This window comes from Protopterus annectens, chromosome 4.part0 (genome assembly GCF_019279795.1).
Source record: "Protopterus annectens isolate FY-2018-M chromosome 4.part0, PAN1.0, whole genome shotgun sequence".
In the NCBI taxonomy this organism is placed as follows: Eukaryota; Metazoa; Chordata; order Ceratodontiformes; family Protopteridae; genus Protopterus; species Protopterus annectens.
Window position 1 is genome coordinate 1,068,491,390 of NC_056733.1, and position 23,191 is coordinate 1,068,514,580.

Sequence of the window (23,191 nt, forward strand, 5' to 3'; positions counted from 1 at the left end):
TGTCAGCATTTAATAGGGTCATACACAACACTGATCAATAAATTAGTACAACTAGGTATTGATGTACTCTTGATAAGATGGATAGCTGCATGGCTTACAAATAGGACATGGCAAGTATCATACAGCAATTGGACAGGCGAAATCCATGGTTATAGTCAAGGTGTCCCACAGGGCTCTGTCCTAGGCCCTTACTTGTTTAGATTGTATCTTTCTGACCTAACTGTTTCATCTGAGGTGTTCTACTGTCTATATGCAGATGACCTGAAGCTGGGTGAACTGATTACATGTGTTACAGATAAGGCATGTCTGCAAAATAACTTGACTAAATTGATCATTTGGGCACAGGAGAATAATATGCTGATAAATATATCAAAAACTAAGCATGTGAGCATTTGGTAGGCATAAACTGAAAGGTGAATATTTAATACAGCACACAGTAATTGAAACTGTAGACTCATTTAAGGACCTGGGTATATGGGCAGATTCAGCTATGAGTTTTTCTAATCATATCAACCAATTGGTCAATGATAGTTATAGAACTATAGGTTGTATAAAAAGATTTATAAAGTCTAGGAAAGCAGAAATGATTATAAAAAGATTTATAAAGTCTAGGAAATCAAAAATAATGAAGTCAGTTTGTTAGTTCCATTAGACCCAAACTTGAGTACGGAATAACAATATGGAAACCTTATAAGTAAACAAGCATGAATAAACTGGAAAGAGTAGAATGGAAATATAACAAGGGCATCCATGGATGTGAAGTTATTATGAGAGACTAAAATATCGCTTGCAGATATCTAAGAGGAGATGTTATTCAGGTATATGGGGCATTCAATGACAACTACCTCTGGGAATGTTTGGGGTTAACAAAAAGTACTAAAGAATCAACAGACAGCCTATGTAGAAGATTCTATAGGAATGAAAAGTGTACTAATTGGTTCTCTGACAGAGCAGCTGATGCATGGAACAGACTACCAAATTACATTAAAGCAAATACTAGTTTAGATATTTTTAAGAACAGCCTGGATACTTGTTATGGGAACAAGGGTTTTGGTATACTGGAAAGCTAGAAGGGCATTAATGCCCATGCTTGAAATATTTGTATGTATGTATGTATGTATGTGACCCAGGCAAGTAAAAACCTAGCACTACGCAGCATTCTACCTTCTCCAAGGATGATGATTCAAAACAAGCAAAAGATAACCAACTTCAATAACTGGCTTAAGCCTTGGTGTCATTCATGGAGGTTACAATATCGGCCAGCCTTGGAGGCCATGGTCAACAGGCCACACTACTTTGCCAGGGATGGTATGCACCTGTCCCCTCTCAGCTTTCCTATATTTAATGAAACAAAACCCACCTCCATTTTGCATTTTTAGGCAATGCAAGCCTGATCCAACTACCTATAAAACAAAACAAACCAAGGAAAACTTAAAGGTACCCCTGATCAATACTAGGAACCTAAACAAAAAAATCCACTCTCTGCAAGCCCTCTTCACCCTAAAGGTCACAGACATATATGTAGTAACAGAGACATTTGTCAAATCATCCAAGAGCAATGCAGTGGTGTAGGGTTACAATGCCTTTCATATGTTTACACAAGCGACTACACAGGAAGGAAAGGAAGGAGGACGAGTATCAGTCCTCATCTAGAAAAAGTGCACATCAAGGCTGGTAAAGGAGCATGATGCCCTCGAGACCCTTCATGTCCAACTTTCCATCAACAAAGTCCCTTACAATACCCCGGTGAGCTACAGAATGCCCTGTATGGTCCAGAAATGTCATAGCACCAACCGAAACAAGATGGAGTCACTTAGCATTAATCTAAAAACCACACTCCTGGGCAACTTCAAATATGCAGCTATAAAATGGGAAATATTTATCACCACTAGCATGCAAGCCCAGGGATTCCTGGAATTTGTCAATACGAATGCCCTAAAACAACTCGTCAAAGTACCCACCAGGAGAAACAACCACCTTGACCTTGTTCTCACTAATACTTGGGGCGGCACAGTGGTGCAGCGGTTAACGTTGTCACCTCACAGCGATAGGTTCTCCGGTTCGATTCTCGGCTGGGGTGCCTTCTGTGTGGAGTTTGCATGTTCTCCCTGTGTTCATGTGGGTTTCCTCCCACATTCCAAAGACATGCATCTGGAGCATTTCTCCCCGGGCCTCCGCTGAAAACAGGCTCTGTGGAACCTAGTCGGACTTTCCCGGTCAACAAATGTTAAATAAATAAAATAAATAAATAAATAAATACAGGTAAATCATGCTCCCTCCCCAATGTAACATCTTCACTTTTCAAGTCTGACCATAAAGCAGTCTTCTTCGTAATAAAAATAAAACCAGAGTTTCACCTAGGCCCAGAGACTTTTAAAAACTCTCCAAGACCAACTTCCTACTTCCGAGTGATTCTCTAGCTAGTCTGAAATCCCCTACAAACCTGGGAAGCTCTGCTGTTTATGTGAAAACGTACATTGACAACTTTTACCAACATGTACACACCTGCACAGAAGCAGCCATACCCAAAAGAAGTGTGAGGCAAACATTAAAAACAAACCACCCTAGTAGAATCACAGCATAAATAAGATTTATAGCAAATGTAGAAAATAATAGCCAAAAAAAGTGCAACACTCAGCAAAATAAGAATCTAATCATCAAATTAAACAAGCAAGTTAGGAATATAATAAAAAACTACCAAGATCAAATAGGAGAAAAAACAGCCACCTAAGCCAAGGATAACCACAAAGCATTCTTCAGCTATATTCACATCCTCAAATGCAATACACAGCTGTAGATGTAGCAAACCTTCCAGTTGACAAATTCAGTTCAAACTTCACCCCCACCATCAGTAAGCTCACAAGAAATATTAGGAAACTATGCAAACCCAACTATCACACAGGACAAAGTTGTTCTCAAAGACCAAAAATATGGCTTCCACGGGTAAGATCTCAGTATGTATCCTAAATAGAATGAAACAAAATATTTCTACACTCCTAATAACATTTTTCAACCTCTGCCTCCAAAACAGCTACATACCAAGTGAATAGAGGACAGCAACAGTCATACCCCTGCACAAAGGGGGGCAACCCAGCAACCCAGGCAGTTACCATCCCATGCATCTGAAAACCCCAATATGTAAAGCCATGGAAATATTCATCATGGAAGTAATCAATAATGACATAGGTCCAGTGTTTGGAAGTGTCCTATCACAGATAGGTTTTGTCAAGTGCAAGTCATGTTTGCTCAACTTAGATGATTTTCCTTGTAAAAAGTTACCAAAGCGATGGATAAAGGGAACACAGTATATATTGCCTACCTTGGCCTGGCTAAGGCCTTGGATACTATATCCAACTCGGGCATTGTGGATAAGCTTGCCAAACTACGAATAAAACCCTATGCCCCCCGATGGATTGGAAACGGACTCACAGATATGGCACAGAAGTCAGGATAGGGCTCGAAACCTCAACAAAAATATCTGCCATGAGTGGGGTCCCATAGGGCTCTGTTCTGGAGCCGCTCTTACTTGGCAACTATTTCTCAGAAGTAAATGCAAATGTCAAGGCCTATGATTAAGTTTGCAGATGACTGCATGCTGGGAGCAGTTAATGAATCCCCCGATGACTCAGCTATTCCACAGGAGGGTTTATCCTAAACTAGTGTAAGGAGTCATGAACTAAACCTAAACGCCAAAAAGTTCATTATTTTGTCCTTTGGAAATATGACAACCCCTGGGAATCATCACAATGGCTATATGCCCCTAACAGTACAAACAGCAGTCAGGGATTTGGGCACTTTTGTTAACAGTGACCTAGCTTTCAAACAACTGTCCACATTTGGGAGTAAGTACTTCTATATTTTGTTGCTTACAAATAAAGGGATAGCATCTAGGTTCAGAATGGTCATTGCCACAATTTACTCAGTTCCCATTAGGCCCACCATAGAGTACAGTGCCCCCTCTGGTATGTACCTGTCCAGGCACATGCAACAACTGGAGCGCCCACAAAGGTTCCTTATGAAAAGAATAGTGAGCCTTAGTCACATGACCTACACGGACTGCCTCAAGGTCCTCTCACTATTCTAGTTTTCATAAAGACACTAAGAGGTGAACTACACCTGCCTTATAAGGAATTCACAGATCTAGCACTAATAGACCTACTTATGGATGGCCGCGGTGGTGCAGCGGTTAGCGTTGTTGCCTCACAGCAAGAGGCTCTCCGGATTGATCTTCGGCTAGGGTGCCTTCTGTATGGAGTCTGCAAGTCCTCCCTGCAGTAGTGTGGGTTTCCTGCGGGTGCTCCGGTTTCCTCCCACATCCCCAAAGACATGCTGCAAGTGGACTGGACACGATAAAATTGTCCCTAGGCGTGAGCGCGTGCGTGTGAAACTCCACTGCCAATCATGAGCGGACAAAGTGATCCGCTGTGGCGACCCCTAACCGGGAAAAGCCGAAAGAGAGAGAGCACTAATAGACTACTACACATACACAAGTCGCAAGGTTTTAGAAATGCCCAATCCAGAGACCTCAACCTCTTCTGCAACATCACCAGAATGATCTGGAAGGATAATTAAATATCCCAGAAGATGCCACTACTATGGAATAGACTCCCCATACACGGAAAATAAACATCTATGAGATAACACAGCTGGGTGATAAACCTGCACGGATAGGCTTTAAATGCACCATTAGAGACTACAGCCTAGTACTCATATGAACCTATAAAAGACAGAGAGTCAAACAGATTATTCCAAAGTTAAAAATTATTCTAAGGACTGAAAGCTTCACTTCTGAAAATGGCTTGCAAATACATACAAAAAGTATACTTTGATGTAAAAGGCCCATCACATAAGTATAGATTTTTAACTGACCAATATAAAAGTAATGAAATCATTATTATGTATACACTAGCTATATTTATAACATAAAAAGAATCAGGAATGTTACATATTGGAAATGTATCTTTAATGAAATCAGCCTTTCTCACTTTGAATTTTAGCAATTGGAATACACACCTCATGGAGGTTACAGCTTCTTCTTCTTTCGGCTTTTCCTGGTTAGGGGTCGCCACAGCAGATCACCTGTCTGCTCATGATTGGCAGTTGAGTTTTACGGAGTCAAGTTGTCAGCCAGGCGTCCAACCTTCCACAGAAGGCACACACATGCACGCACTCAAGCCTAGCCCCAATTTAGAGCGTCCAATCCACCTACAGCATGTCTTTGGGATGTGGGAGGAAACCGGAGCACCCAGAGGAAACCCACGCGACCACATGGAGGATATGCAGACTCCACACAGAAGGCACCCCAGCAGAGGATCGAACCGGAGAACCTCTTGCTGTGGAGGCAGCAACGCTAACCACTGCACCGCCGCGGCCGCCCTTCATGGAGGCTACAGCACATATTCTATATCTGTATTCTTTTCTCTCAAGTCAAACATTATAGACAGGACCAGTCAGTGAAACAGATACAGTAATATATGTGGCAGTTGTTTCTGAAGTAGTAAATTGTGCATTTACAAACCTGGTCTGACTGTCTGCCACTGATCAGTTGGATAAAATACTTCAAGGTCTTCGGAGTCCTGTTCATCCTCCACTGTTGCCTCACTTTTCTCCTCTTCCTGTTCATTATTTTCCACTACTGTAAGAGCAGATTGTTTCTGATAATCATACAAAAAAATCTTATTAATCTAGTAAATGTATTACATGCAGAACTACTACTACTACTACACACACATATACACACACACACACACACACACATATACACACACACACACACACACACACACACATATACACACACACACACATATACACACACACACACACATACAAAATGAAACATGCAGACTTGACAGAAATTAAATGGTTGCACACTGTCAAAACAGACATACTGTAGAATTCCTTATTATTGCAGCAGCAATGTGAACCTGCACACAGATTACATACCGGGACTTTCAGCATAGGAAAGATGAACACAAAAGAGCTGAAAAACATTACAGCACATGGTGGAAGGAAGGCAATTCATGCATAATATTGCTGCTCAGAATTTTCTGTGTTCCACATAGTTTCAGAACACACAGTTTATCAACAGCATAAGATGAACCAATGTGTCAACTAAGGAAAAGTTAAGTCTTTTTTGGAAGGAGCAAAGGGTCCCACAATTCCCATACCTACAGTTATGTATATGTAACCAGTCTTTTATACAATCATCTCAGAGACTTTTAAAACTCTAAAAGGGATTTTCCCTTGAAGTGACCTTGTTCAATGAACTCATTCTGGTGTGCATATTGGGCCATCAATTAACTCCCCAGGTGTCAAATGTTCTTGTATGTTACTTCCTAAATTGATGGGAGCATTCATAGTTGTTCACTACATTAGAAGCTGTTCAGCATACTCCAAGAAAAAGTTATTAAGCATGGCTCTAACACACGAAACACTTAAAAATGCAGGCATGGTCTGCTTCAAAAGCTGCACCACTCATTTTCTTTCAAAATAATTTACAATAAATACTTCAGCTGTGCCAGCATATGTTACAAACAGTGAATGGAGCAACTGCAATATATACTCACTTACCATTAGGGTCTCTTGAGCTTCGCTCTCAAGGCCACCATGAGATGGAATCACTCTTCAGGACATGGCTCTATTATTCTGAGAGCACTGCCTTCTCAAAATAGCCTAAAGGAAAGCCTTAGATAATGCCAAACTGTCTCTAAGTAGATTCGAAGATAAGTTGATGCACCAGAACTAGCTCATGTGACTTTTTACTTTAACCTTTACAATATGCAGGAGTGGACATCGGTTTAAGTACCTATACTATGGTCCTGTTTTCCATTTTTTATCATGCAAGGAAACATCTGTAACTCAAAAGTTTTACAAGTTTCAGATGATATATGACCTGCTGGGGCCACCATGAGGTAACCTGGAAACACCTGTAGGTGACCAACTCATCCAAATAAAATTATATTTTTTGAAATCATATACAAGTGAGTTAAGATTCTGCTTACACCGATTATACTTAAATCTCCGTCTCGATGTAGTGCTTCATGCTAGTTCATAAACTGTACAACTCCCACGGTCATATATAGTAAAAGTATGTTTTGGACTATGATCTGCCTTTTTTGAGTGCATGTTTTTGCTCTAAAACCAAACTACAGCTACATATTCTGCTGTAATCCACTATCTCGTCCTTATAAAGAAAAGTAAAATTTTTAATGATGGAGCTGTTCTTATACAAGGCAAGCAGAGGTCTACTTCAGGCATAACCTAAAAGAAAACTAGAAAAAAAGTAGGACTATAAAGTGACTAACGACCTTCAGTTAAATCTTTTAATACCCAGCTCTGCAATACAGAAGTTTTGCCTTAACTACACCTCAGATGAGTAAGATTCAACTACCATCCCAGAAGCTGTAGAAGCCAGATGGGGAAGAATGACAGACTAGCCAAGGTGGGTTTACCATTCCCTTGGGAGTGGGACATCACAATGCAGGAGCACAATCTGGCAGAAGGCAAAGCAATGCATTCCAGTGCACCCCATTCATTTACAAATGTATGGAAGGAAGCAATGCCGCCACACTCAAAGGAGGTAGTTCCGTGATTGCCAGCTGACTGGGGGAATAACAGCATACAAAAAAAATCTAACTAACTGAATGACAGAAGCAGTCCCCTGTTCCCATGTCTCACTTCTGGTATCCTTTAATGCCAGGTGAATGGAGGAATGAATAGGTTCACCTAGGATACAGACTCAATGCACAAGAGTTGAAAATTGAAAAATATACAAATTAAGAAATCATGCATCTTTAAGACATTAAGGTTATACCAGTACTCAGAATATACTGCAGTAAGAGTGATTAAAACAGAGGATGAGTTTCAGAAGAGGAACAGCAAATAGCTACAAGGGCAGTACATGCATTTTTAAAATAAATAAAATACAATAACTGCAGTGATACAAAGAAGGGGTAGGCAAAGAGGAGGCTGCCATTCCACACTAGTTCTTTAAAAGAATTACGGCTTAGAGCAATTACCAGAAAAGAGATCAGTAAGAACATGCCAGATTATGTAAAAAGTCTCGTCAGGTGTAAAGCACCAACATTTGTAATCATAAATGCCTTCAGCATACTTTAAAATCGACATCTATTTACAGACAATACAAGCCTCTTCTGTTCTGCATAGGATTAAACTAGAAAACTTTACTCTTTTGGTTTTTGCTGCAAAATGTACTGGATTTATAGGATGGCTGAAAAAAATATATGAGAATGTTGCAAGTAGTTACAAACTTCACACAAACCTTTGTATAACAAACTCTGGAGTTTAGGTTTAGTCCTACCCTCCTAAAAACACATTCATTTTGATTTGACTTTTAGCCAGTCACATGACTATTACTCATGTTGGCCTGCTACAAAGAAAACAGTGTGCATAATGTTACCGTGAGAACATGTATACTATATGTGCTACAGTATATTGTATTGGTAGTCTCACAACCTTTAAAGGTCATCAAGGAGTCTGCAACAATGACAAGTCATGGTCATATGCCCTGCTTCCAGTCCACAGTTCCGGTGAAATCTTAAAAGTCTCCTATACCAGTAGGCCATTTTCCTATAATGGCAACTAATTCAATAAGACAACAGTTAGTGTTTCCTTTTCAGAGATTAGTCAATCACCAGCATTTCCTAATTATCAGTATAGTAAAGCAATGCTATTTAATAAATGGCTTAGAAATTTTTATATCCCAAAACACATTGATATAATAAAAACATAGAATGACACTATTTAATAAATGGCTTAAAAATTTTTATATCCCAAAACACATTGATATAATAAAAACATAAAATGAGTTTAATGCTAATGATGAATTGTTTGATAAAGACAGGTTTCAGTTGAGTTACCGGGGGGGGGGGGGGGGGGGCAAACTGCTGACCAAGAAATATAGGAATATTGTGAAACATTTTTTGGACTTTACATATGCAATGCAGACAGAAATGTTAAGGGAAGATTGAATAAAGAATTAAAAAATATATATGCAAATTACAGAAGTCTGAATAAGAAAATGGATGAATTACAATTCATTTGTAGGGAAGACAAGTATGATGTGATTGCGATTACTAAGTCCTGGAGCTGTGAAGGTATTTCATTACATGGTTACTCTATGTACAATTGCTTGATAGAAAGCGAGGGGGGGAGTGAATGAGAGCATTTGTGGCCAATGGGATCATAGGAGGTTACTAGCCTATCGATCTGGAGGTCATTTCAAGCCTAGCCGTTTATACCAATGTAATACCATAGATACTCTAGTCAACACCCAGGATTGTATTTATTAATGACTGTCCATGTCCAAGAGTGTTGTGGGTGCTATCTCCTTGTCTGGGTTCCTTTTGAACAGTGTCATAAAGGTGCACTACTTAACATGAATCGGCAGCCTATTTCAAGGACACGGCAGGCATGGGGACATGTAAAGGTAATTGGACTCAATCGCAACTGCAAATTCTTCTTTTTATTGTTTAATTTGAATAGGATAGCTAAACTTATATAAACACATTGGCCTACTACAAATATCCATCAATGTCAGTCACAGATCAGTATTCTTATACAACATAACTAAATAAGTTTACAAAATATAATAACTGAATAATTTTGGGAGATTTTAACTATCCCATGATAAAAAGGATTGAAGGAAAATCTGTGATATCTGTGGAGGATGCATTTCTTGACTTTTGTATGATACACAATTTAACACAGTTAGTGGATTTTTCTACAAGATTAAATGTGCTCTATTACTCACTAATGTTCCAAATAGGACATCTAATGTTAAACAGCTATGTCCACTTGGCAATTCAGATCATACCACCTTTGAATTTGCAGTTCAAATGCACAGACACACGGAGTATCAGTGAAGGATTGTATATGATAAGACATTCATTTTTGATTAAATTACAATCTGCCAGATTAACTCGATTGACCTAGAAGGACTGGACGTATAAATGATTTCCTCAAGTTGGCATGCCTTCCAATGTATAACTAGTGGCCAGCTTTATAAAAGTGAAGAAAAATCATTTACAGGATACATCAGAGGTAAACGTCTCCTTGGTGGAATATAACACATTCCAAATTACTGAGGGAGAAAAGGTTTAGTATTTGGAAAAGGTTTAAAAGTAGTGTTATACAAACGGCTTACAATTTGGATAACAGAATACTGAAGGCCTCCTGACAAGATGAGAAACAGAAATACAAAATGTATCTCGTCATCAAATTCAAAGAAATGTTATTCCTATGTTACCAGGCAAAAAGAAAGGTCAGAACACTGGAACCAAAAGAACAAGGCAGAGAGACATTATATATAGGCACAAAACTGGATAATGTCTTTAACAAATATTTCCACATAGGTGGTAACACAGGTGTAAGTGACTTGCAGGGCATAAGAATACCAATATGTGATGTTCATAATTGCCCTATTTTTAACTTGGATATTGCGGGGTCCTCATTGGGGCATATAAGGTAAGATTGTGGTATGGGACCCAGTGATCTCCCAGGCTCCTTCTGGGTTGTTTGTAACATAAATGTCTCTGCAACCATTATGTACAGTTCTAATAACATGCTATTACAAGGATATACACCTCATAGTTGGAAATTTGCAAATATCACACCTATATAACAGACAGTGGGTCATGTGGATAAAATTACCAACTATACGCCTATCAGTCTTACACCAATAATTGTCAAGAGTTTTGAATGGGGCCTTTTAAACAGTTCTGAATCATGAACTACAGGGATGCTTAATGAAACCTCACAACATGGCTTCATTAAAAATCATTCAACCTTTACGAATCTGGTTAATTTCTATCAACCAGTTCCGCTAGCATTAGACCTTGGAGTATCAGCAGATGTTGTTTACATGGATTTATCCAAGACCTTTGATAGTATTCTACTCTATTCCTCTATCTCTTCCAAACTGGAAATCTGTTGCAACAAATTCTCAAAATTCGCCACTAAATCCAAATACTCCTCCCACCACTGTACATCTCTCCTCCTGCTAAATTGGCTAGAACTTCCCAAACACCTTAACTACCTCCAACTCACTACAGCCCACAAACATTTTTAAACCAACTAGATGTCCAGCTCTAACAAACATCTTACCATCATGCACCCCTCACAGAACTCTAAGATCTGCCCACCAAAATCCAAACTGTCCCACTGGTCAGCTTCTCCTATCCTTTTCCTTAGCAAAAAAAATGGAATTCTCTCCCTCCCACTCTAAGAATTTCTGAAAACTTTGAACACTTTAAAACTCAGCTCCATTCCCATCTCACCCAAAATTGGAAATGCAGTTGCATTCTACCCACCAAACCTGCTAATAACTCTACAAGTTAATCTACTCCATACAGATTACGTAAAACAGCAGCCTCACTCTAAATATAACTTAATTTAACATCTATATCTTGAATTGTATATATTGTAAATAGCTTACTATCTGTCTTCTCTCTTCCCCCATCTGGGAATGGTTCTCTTATCAGCTCATAAATTTTGATGCTATTTAACGAAGAACATCAACACTTCCATATCCTAAACTGTAATGTATGCACTCCACTTTTTTCTATTTCATAACTGCCTCTCTCTATACATTATCCTGAATCTATATATTTTAAATAATGTACTTTCCACTTTTATTCACCCCTTTTATGGAAAACTTTACAAATGTCAGTTTTTATAACTAAGTTCAGATGATTTACAATTATTTATAACCTTGCACAAATGATCTACTTCCTCTGTGAACTAACCTCTGTACAACTCGTCTCTAATCAAGTATGTATGTATGTATGTTCCTCTATTTTATGATTATATTTTACTAAGTTTTACTATGCGATATTACTTTTTGCTTATTTTTACTATGTATTACGGAGCTTTTCTCCCCGGGCCTCCACTGAAAATGGGCTCAGTGGACCTCCCCGGTCATCAGACTGGAAATAAATACATACATAAATATTCCACCAATTATTATTATAGAGGCAATGAACAAACATTCGATAAAACCTTAAGTAATTCAATGGGTAGCAGACTTGCTGAATGAGTTCTGCAATTCGGTAAAATTCCATGTAAACAGCACTGTTAAGTTAGAACATGCTGAATCACAGAAATTGATTGAGTACAAGCACCTGGGTGTTAGTTAGTTTAGATCCCATGTCCAGAAATATAAAAGTCATGTACACTAACATGGCAGCAGGTTTAATCTTTAGGAATTTTGATACAAAAGAAAGAATTCTTAAAATTAATAACATATGTACATCCAGACAATTAACACAATATGCTGTTTTATATATTCATTTGTAGGACTACAGAGCAAGTTCCAGAGATTAGCGGCAACTCATATAAATCTAACCTAGAGTGTGAGAGTTTTTTCTGTTATAGATACTTATGGGGTAAATTATTTTTACCATATAAAGCTCTAATGAATGATGAACTACGTTTACTACAGAGTATAAAATTACTGGACTCGTAAAAATACCAGAGGATTTTGTTATACATACAAAGCTGGCAAATGCAGAACTGTATTGAGATCTATATATCTGTCACAATCATTGGTGTGTGTGTAACAGGCTACCTTTATTTATTCACCAATCAAATTCATTACTACTTTTTAAAAAAATAATTTGGATATATGGGTGGGGTTCAAAGCATTTTCTTCGGATACAGAGTCCGTGCTTCAATTGACCTTTAGGCCCTACCACAGTCTTGTAAGACCTATTGAACTATGCATCTTTTTTTTTTTCTATCCACCATTTAACTGATGTTTCTTGTGCTATAAGACAAAGTTACACCTAATGCACCAACTAGCATCTCTTCAACTAAACACATACATCAGTTGTTACCTCTGATATGTCTATATCTCAAAGTGTATAAGTTCATCACTGAAAGTGTTTTTGTGTAACTAATACTTCTCATGACACTTTATTCTCTTAGTACAACACTGCTGAACACTTTCTACTTTCTCACACCGTATAGAAAGAATGACAAACTATACTCCTTAGGGGGTCTAATCAACGATCTAAACATAGGCCACATAATGTCTACACACATGGAGGAGAATGCATGAAAAATGTCATGCGTCACTAGATTACACTTCCTTATTACTGCACTAACATATGGTTCAAACGTTATAGACCTATCCACAAGGACATCAAGATGTTTAACAGCTTTAGCTATACAAAACATCTCAGTATTAATGGAATATAGGTTGGTTATACACTCTGGGCAGAAAAATAACTAACAGTTTTGGCACTGAACTCAATTTTACAATCTGTAGTAACTTCTGATTTCTAGATAACTGCTATCAACCTTATTTTTAGGGTCACAAGCAAATTTACTCATCCAAACTCAGTTACAGAATGGTACAACTGCCATGAGTGTATTAAATAAAAAGGGCCCAATGTACAGCCTTTACACCTTTCTGCATTAGGTAACTGTATTCTGTACTTGGACTCTTAACTCTCTCGGCTCCAGACAGTTCAAAAACTAGTTATAAACATGAAGTAATATTTAATTATCCCACTGTCTTTCTTACATGAGAGTGCAGAATGGAATTAAAAGCTTTTGGCTCAACTACACTCCTGTTTAGCATCTACTTCTCTGAAGTCAAGGATAAACATCAAAAGACCATGCTTGCAGACATCTGCAAATTAGGTACAGTCACTGAATCCTCCAAGACACAAATAACTCCCAAAAAGGCCTGACACAGTCTAATAACTGGTACCAGAGTCACTTCCTTAAACCACAAACAGTACATAACAGTAGCTTTCAGAAAGATGGCCACCCCTGCAAATTACAACATTGATAATACACCACTAAGTGTAAAACCAGTAGTCAAGGACTTCCAAGATGGCTGCGCACAGATCAACAGCTTAACTTCAGCTCTACCAGTGTGAAAACAAACTAAGGAAAAGGAGTGCTATTGAAACTGCTTTTTGGGGAAAAATTAAGTTACTGGCTAGTAAGTACACTGCCTGGATGCCAGCAAAGAAAAAGAAATTAGAGAACCTGAAAGAAAATCAGACAGAAAAGGTGAAAAGAAAATACTGTCTAAGGAGGATTCTGCAGCTGTTCAGCAAAAAGCCATTCAAGCATCAGGATTGATTCACAAGACTGCTTCCAGTAATTTAGAGAAAAAATAAATTAAATGTGCTCAGAAGTGATTAAAATAAATATCACATTGAAGGAATATATCAACTCAAATAAAGCCTGGAAAAAATGGAAGAAGCTTTAACTAGCTGTTCAGATGATAAAACTGCAAAAAATCAGGGGTTGAAATGAAGAAAAAGCTGGATGAATATGATGCTTCTCAAGAAGAAAATAATAAAAAAAAAAAATTAGTAGACTTACAAGACAGGGTGTACAGAGAAAAAAACAAGATATTTTGCTGTATCAGAGAAACCAGAAGGAACAGATTACATTAATTTTATGAAAGCACAAATAAGCAATTGAACTGGTGCTCCACAGCTCCACTGAGTGTATGCTCCAAACCTGGCAATGAGAAAACAGCCAATACCTATATTCATAACGATGCAATCATACCAGCAGAAAGCCGATCCTGTCAAAATTGTAGCAGAAGGGAAAAGTATTAAAAATTGGTGACAGAAGACTTCATGGAAAATGACTATTCACTGTACACCAGGAAGCAGAGATGTAAATTTATCCCAGCAATCAAGGAATATCAACAGGCAACTGTGAGATTCAAACCACTGTATCCAGTTGCCTTCAGAGTATTTTTTCCTGTAGTATCAAAGACATCTTTTATGTAGAACAGGCTAAGGAGAAAAGATAATCCAACACAATGCGAGTCAGCAGGCTATTTATATGTAGAACAGGCTAAGGATAGAAGATTATCCAACAAAATGCGAGTCAGCAGGCAGAAGGGGGCCCTGCTTCTCGTTCTCCTGACAGTAAAGTTCACAGAGAGAGACTTTGCCAGTGAAACCTTTTCCAATGCCCCAGAAAAAAATGCTGTGGACAGAAAAAAACTACAGAAGTTGACTAGAAGAAACAGGGGTACCTTACATTTGAACCAGAATCTGCTTGTTGGGAGATGCACATGAACAGGCATAGGTCACCTCTCAGCAGCCTGTAGGAGACAGAGTATAAGGCCAAGGCGTTGACATAGTCTGCATATGCTTGGACTTCAAAGCATCCTCTGATCCAGCATTAATGGACCTGCTGCAAATCCACAAAACAAACAGCAACAGAAACACACAACGCCAGAAGTCTTAACCTCAAGATGCACGCACTCAAAGCTCTCCTCAGTATAGAGAACATAGATATCTGTGCAGTGACAGAAACCTGGTTCAAGGCTCCAGAGAGCACCCCAGCACTACCAGGCTATACCTCGTATCATGCTTTTCGGCCCCAAAACCCGGACCGAACCACAAAAGGGGGGGGGGTTCATATTTATCAAGGATATCCACACCTCCAGGTTAGTGGCATTGCACGAAGTATCGGAGACCATCCATGTGCAACTAACAGTGGACAAGACTGCTTTTCAGTTTATAGCATCCTACAGACCACCCTCTCAAAGTCAGGAATCCCATTCGGCTTTCCTGAAAACATTGGAGAACATGAAGATCTCTCCGAACACCATTATATTGGGCGACTTCAACTACCCAAACATTGACTGGGAGCACTACTCAAGCCCCAGCACCTTAGCCCAAAGATTCCTGGAAATTATAAACTCAAATGCTATGGAACAACTAGTCACCACTCCCACAAGAGGGGACAACATACTAGACCTGATCATTACCAACATGGGGACTCTATGCTCCACACCAGAAGTATATCCCTCATTGGTAAGATCAGACCATAAATTAATTTCACTGGATGTCCACATCCCGACCCCACCCCCAGCCCAGAAAACCACAGTGTAAAACTTCTCAAAAGCGAACTTCTCACTTCTCAAAACCGAAGTGGAATCCTTCAAGGCCCCAGGGCCAGTGGAAACTACAGCCCAAACTGCAGAATCCTATATAAATGCATTCTACGGACATCTCCAGGAATGCATGGATCATGCTATCCCAAACAAAACCAAGACCCAATCATCCAAAGGCAGGCGTCCAGTCTGGTGGACCCCTGTCATAAATAAACTGTACAACAGCAGGAGGAAGCTACTACATGATAGAGCAAAATCCCTAATAGGGAAGGCATCTCTGATCAGTACTAGCAAAAAATGACGATCCCTCATAAAATCCTCTAAGGCCAGCTTAGAGAGAAAAATTGCACAGGACATCAAAGACAATCATAAGGCTTTTTTCAGTTATGTTAGAAACCTGGGATGCAACTCCCAGACTTGTTCTGAGTTGATTCTAAACAACAAAAAATACACTGAACCCACAGACATCGCCAATATCCTGGCAGACAGGTTCAGTGCTAATTTCTCCACCCCCTCCCCCCCAAAAGAGCAAGTATCTATCCCAGCAGAGGGCTGCCTCCCAAACATCTCAGATGCTCAGGTGAAGGCTGCCCTCTCCAAAGCAAAAAACACTGCTTCCATGGGACCAGATGGTGTCCCAGGTTGCATCCTACATGAACTACAAGAGGAACTAATCCCTCAAATAAAACAGCTATACAATCTCAGCCTCACTACAGGATATGTGCCCACAGAATGGCGTACAGCAACAGTGGTCCCACTCCACAAAGGTGGAGCCTCTACGGACCCTGGAAACTATCGCCCCATAAGCCTGACTAGCTTAGTCTGCAAGGCTATGGAGAGGATCATCATGGAGCTCATAAACAAAGACATTGGGGCCCTACAGACACTAGATCCTACCCAGTTCGGCTTTGTCAAGGGCAGATCCTGCCTTTTGAACCTGGTTGACTTCTTTGAAACAGTCACCAAAGCCATAGATGAAGGGAAGGTAGTCCACACAGCCTATCTGGACCTTGCAAAGGCATTTGACACAATACCCCACTCGGGCATCATAGATAAGCTATCCAGCTTAAATATAAACCCTTATGTCACAAGATGGGTCGCAAACTGGCTCAAAGACAGAACCCACAGAGTGAGAGTTGCTGGAGCCATGTCAGACTCAAAACCGGTCACAAGTGGCGTCCCACAGGGTTCTGTCCTGGGACCACTCTTGTTCGGTATATACTTTTCCGAGGTACAGGCACACGTGGGAGAACTATGGCTCACCAAGTTCGCAGACGACTGCAAACTGGGCGCCATAATCAACTCTCCAGCGGACACAAACATCCTTCAAAAAGGTCTCACAGAGACAGATAACTGGTGCCAGCGCCATGGTTTAAAGCTAAATGCCAAAAAATGTATAGTCATACCCTTTGGCAAAAACAATGTGCCCACAAATTACCACATAGGCGGAAACCCATTAATTACAGAGAAAGTTATTAGGGACCTGGGGACCCAAGTTGATAGCAATCTCTCCTTTGAAAACCACATTGCCAAAGTGGTTAGAAAGACCTTCTACATAGCCCACCTCATCACGAAAGGTTTCACATCTAGATCAAGAGAGGTAATCGTGCCCCTTTATTCATCCCTCATCAGGCCAATCATAGAATACAATGCCCCTTTTGGGATGTACCTTACCCGACACCTGCAGCAATTAGAAAGACCCCAAAAGTATCTCACCAAGAGGATCAAGGGTCTCAAACAGATGCCATATGCTGCTCGGTTAAAAAACTCCAGCTCTACTCAGTTGCATACCGCCTACTTGAGGCGATCTATGCCTGACATACAAAGCTATGTCAAATCCAGAATTAATGGACATGCTCCACCTCAGTAAATCTAAATCCCTTAGAGCCACACGCCGAGGGACTTGAACCTCAGCACAGAAATAAATAGAACTTGCTGGAGGGACAGGTTCATAACCCAGAGGCTCCCTTCGCTCTGGAATAGAATTTCAGTTCATGTGAGGCAGAGCACCTCACTGAATCTCTTCAAGAAGAATCTCGATAAGTGGATGGGGGATCGTAGGTTTGTCCCAGGGATTACTCCTGTGTCACTATTAGACAGAGGCACAGTAAACTAAACCTTAAAAAGGGCACAGTATACTCAAATCAAGGAGTGGCGTAAGCCATACAGAATCGGGCTAGGCTTATAATTGCCCCAGGGCAGATAGCCTAGTATGAACCTATGAACAATCCAGGGACTAAACTTTGTCGGCAACATAAATAAGGCATGCTGGAATGGCAGGCAGGCATCTCAGTGGCTGCGCCTTCTCTGGAACAGTCTTCCCATCAGTGTGAAGCCCAATTCTTCATTGCACTTATTCAAACAAACCTTGGGTATGGGGAAACATAACTACACCTCTGGTTTAGTACCCATGTCCCTATTAGAGAGTAGCTTGTAAACTGTCAACCACTAATGCCAAAGTCATATATACCCCCCCCCAAACCAAAACATATGGAGCAATACCAATGCAGTATATTACTGGTTTGCATGGCTAGGCTTGAAAATTTCTTTTACGGTTGTTAGTCTAATATATTATGATACTAAAAGCCACAGATGAGGCCAAAGCCCTGGTAGAATGAGCCTTAACCAAGTCTCAAATTGTCTTATTGTGACTGGTATAAAAAAAATAATGGTGTGAGACAACCATTTGTAAACAATCTGCTTGGACACATGCACTCCTTTCTTACCTTCACAAAAAATAAATAACTGATCAGCATTCTCAAAGAATTTAGTTTTGTCATTATTACATCAGAACTGTTTATTGAAATCCAAGGTATGTAATATCCTTCCTCCCTTGTTTTTAAGTTCTGGAAAGAAGACAGGAAGACAGATAGCTTGGCTCAAAATAAACTCAGATATCACTTAAGAACTAATCCTTAATTTATGCCTAAAGAAAACCCTATTTTTGAAGGAAAAAAAGAGGTAAGGCTGACCCACCGTAAGAGCTTGTAACTCAGACACTCCTCTTGTAGAAGTCAAAACAATCAGTAACACTGTTTTCAATGTTAAGAACTTCGAGTCAGTCTGATGAACTGGTTCAAATAGGGCAAGAGTCAATTTTTATATGACAAAATTAAGATCCCAAGGAGGAGCCACCTGTTTTGTTTTTTTTGTTTTTTTTTTATTAGGAGACTTGGTAAGAAACACCCCTTTTAAAAATATTTTCATGCAAAACTGCATTGAAAGAGGGGGATCCATAGGCAGACATGCTGAAATAGCAGACAACTGAACCTTGACGATGTTAGATTGGCCAGAGGATAGTAACTCACACAAATAATGTAGAACCAGTGAACCATTAGCCTTAAAAGGATCCTGGTTCCTGCGTTTGCACCAACTTTCCTAATTTATGATTTCATAGTAGCAGATTTTGTTGCCTCTTTTTTAATTTCACCAAGTCTTTTGGGCTTCTAATACAATGATGGGAATGGACCCCATTCCCAAGTCAAATTATGATTAAAGTTCTGAAATTAATATTGTTTCCATCTTTGATGTTTGCCAAAACATCAAACATGTATTGGTAACATATCGAAGTATGACTGTAACATATCCAAGTATGACTGCAAATTCTTTTTTATACGACCTGTTGCCCCTACTACTACTGGAACTGTCTGGGTATCCTTTTCTATGTTGCCTCGTTTCTGCCAGCAAATCCTGGGATTTTATCACTTTGTCTCTCTCTGTATGCAAGACAATGTAGTCACTGGGAGTGGATGATCCCATGTGATATAAACTTCATCATTTTCTATGATGCTTTGTAACTCATGTTTCCAATGTTTTTCAGCCAATTTAGTGCCATCATGTTTGCATAATCCCCAATGCAACAGTCTTCCCACATTATTATGCCTTTTAGTATACAGTCCTTCTGCCATTAGTATATCACAACCAGCTACAAGATGTGTGACTGTTTCAAGTTCTGTTTTACAAAACCTACATTTGTCTATTTCTCCCACATGTTCAGTGGACTTTGTAAATCAACGTGTATGTAGTCCAATATCCTTGGCCGCCAATATTAACCTATCTTTTTTTTATTTTTTTTTATTTATTTCCAGTTGGTTTACCAGGATAGTCCATTGGGCCAAAATGAACCAGTTTTCAATGGAGTCCTGGGGAGAAAAGCTCCAAAACAAAATAGGTTACAATAGGTTATTCATAATAGTTATACAAATTATACTATTATTCAAAAATTAAAGATACAAGAAAAACAATTTCAAGTAGTACAGCAACACTAGAGTTAATACAGACTAGTGATAAAATTAAAGGATAATACAGACTAAAAGGTATATCGCACGAAAGTACTGAGAAATAATAACATATTAGGCAGCATTGCATGAGAATACTGAGAAATAATAACATATTTGGAAGCATTTTACGAAAATACTGAGAAATAATAACATGTTAGGGTGCAAACACTTAAGAGGTGTGGCCTAGTGTATTCTTTCCAAATATCATAGGAGTAATAATAAGTATGAGTTAGGGGTAAATAATAAAAAAAGTGCAGGAGGAAACAGGGAAAGAAGGAAGATGGAAAATAGCAAGTGTTAATTATGTGGGATGAGAGCAAGAGCATTCCCACTGGGATACTAGATGTGAATGAAGAGATCTTTTAAAAATAAAATGGTTGGGAGTGGTACGAATGGGTGGTGGCAGGGAGTTCCAAAGGCGTGCAAGCCCATAAGACAGAAGATTTTTGCCTGGGGGACGAGTCGTTTTTTTTTGTTTTAACTTCACCTCACCTTAGCCATTCCTGCTTTTGATCGTGATCAACACAAGGTTGTTTCCTATACTTGCAGCTATGTTTATGCATTTCCACATTTCTTACCTTCTCATCTGATCCTTTACCTTGTATTCGGTTTGTTTTTTGGCACATTTAGTTGCAGACTGATTTTTATCTACTTCTGGTTTGATTTCCATTCCTGCTTGACATCAATATGCTTCTGCTAAACTAAGCAGGGAAGTGATCTTAGACTTTTTCTCCTCATGTTTAAGAACTTTCACTACATTTAGGTCTTGTGAAGTCAGAAAATGTGTGCAGTCCCAAGATTACACTATACATGTAATCAATTTTGAGGAGGCCCATACCTCCTTCAGAATGTGGGATATATCATTTTGGCATGCACTGATATTTATAAATCATTTGATGAGCATGAAGCATCCTTCTCGTTTTCCTGTCTAACCCATCCAACACATTTTGGGGCCAATCAATCACTTCAAAGCTGTAAGTTAAGACAGGAAAAGCAAACTGTTTTACCGCTTGGACTTTAGTCCTAGATGTCAATGCTGTTTTTAATATTAATTTAAGTCTTCTAAAATATTCCTTACTGAGTTTTATTCACATTTGTGCATGTTTTATTGTTGATCTTCATCAATTCCCAAATATTTACACACTCCTCCTTGCTCAAGTTCTTTTATATCACATTCTTGGTGCTGCAGCTTTCCTGCTTTAAAGGTTGCATTTGCACATTTATCAAAACCAAATGACATTCTTATATCATCTGAAAAAGTTTAAACCACTTGCAGTTGTGCTTTGAGTGCCTCATCTGATGAGCTACACAGTTTTAAATCATCCACAAAAAGAAGATGAGAGGTCTTTACACTTTGTTGTTTTCTAGGAGCCAAATTATAGCCATGGCCTAATGTGTTAAGTAGACAGCTTAATGGGTTAGGGCAAGACAGAATAGCAGCGGTGACAGGCAGTCACCCTGAAATATCCACCTTTGAACTTTTATCCATGGAATAATAATTTTTCCTTGATCATGGCTTAATTGCAAAGTGGTCTGACACTGTTTCATGGTTGCTGTAATGTAAATCTATCAGTGTAGGATGCATCGTATACATTTTTAGCACTCTTATCCATGAATGTGGGACATTGTCAAATGCTTTTTTGTCAATACATGCCATTGTTTGGTGTTGCTCATCTGGTCAGGATAAAACAGACAAGCGGTTGTGGGTTCTGTTCAAGCAGCTTTATTACACACAAACACATCAGAAATGAGGTTTTGTAACTTAAACTTAAACAGACTGACTACTGCACTCAAACATGTTAACACTCTGGCTGTCCTCTCAAAATGGTACTGTTGCCTGCACGTGCTCTGTATTTATATGCATGTGCCTACATCTGGAAATGCTTCCAAAAGGTATATACACACGCTCTGATCTACATCCTCCCTCTTTGAGGGACCGTCCTTATACGAAATTACAGTATTCAATGACATGCAATTTACAGAAATAATCTTCTGACATGCAGTTATACAAAACTAATTATTTGACATGCAATCATATAAAATTAGACACAAAGAAAACAAGTTGCTGTGTATTTTACACTAGGTCATGAAATAAGACCTGATCGTGTAACATAAAAGTCAGAATTGGATCTAGCAACGAGGACAGTCTTCAAGGAATGTTCAAATTTGGGGACATCTGGGACATCATCAGGAATGGGAATGGATACTGTGACATGTTCTTCGGTATGAACATTGTCTGGGTTGCTCTGACATCTAGAGTCTGTAGCACAGGTACAATGCTGCAATATCGTTTCTGATACAGGAAGAAGATGTCTGCGGTTTCTCCTGTACTCTGTACCCGCAGGATTCTACTAAGTAGGATCTTGGCTTGGTACATATACCTCTCACTTGACCAGTTCGATCAAAGTCTTTTGCCATATGCAACCTCACTTTCTCTCCTTCTTTTAACGGATGAAGAAATCTGCTCATTTTATCAAAAAAAAGTTGAGCTTTGATCGCTCTGTTGTTTTTAGCATTAGGTACCAACAAAATAGAACTGATATTCATGGTTGTTCTGGTTTGCCTAAATAAAAGTCTGAGCAGGCGAACCTAGTAGATTGTCACAGGGTATACTTCTGAGATTAAGTAAATTCAAGAAGATATCCGTATTCTCACACTTTGACCTCTCCAGTAATATCTTTGCATTCTGTACTGCACATTCAGCAAGGCCGTTGGACTGGGGATATTCGGGACTGCTAGTAATAAAGTCCCACTCTTTAGCAAATCTCTGAAACAACTGACTGGTAAACTGAGAACCACTGTCAGAAAAAACTATGAGGGCTACCATGGACTGAGAAATGACGTTTCTTCTTAGTAATAACAGCACTGGATGTTAGGTTAGGTAGCAAATCGATCTTAAACCAGTTCGAATAAGAATCTACCAACACTAAGTAATGTTGACTGTTGCACTCAAATATGTCACTTGCTACTGTTGACCAAGGTAGTTCAGGAATCTGGCTGAGATGCAGTG

At 39.2% G+C, this 23,191-nt stretch overlaps 1 protein-coding gene across 3 annotated transcripts in view; it reads right to left on the minus strand.

Annotated features, from left to right (window-relative positions):
- Positions 1 to 23,191, minus strand: part of SIL1 (SIL1 nucleotide exchange factor) — a 500,357-nt gene that overhangs the window by 339,410 nt on the left and 137,756 nt on the right. For all 3 annotated transcript variants that reach the window (XM_044069009.1, XM_044069011.1, XM_044069010.1), the window contains exon 3: positions 5,519 to 5,654. In XM_044069009.1, coding sequence (XP_043924944.1) covers positions 5,519 to 5,654 — 136 coding nt within the window. The remainder of the gene's footprint in view (positions 1 to 5,518; positions 5,655 to 23,191) is intronic.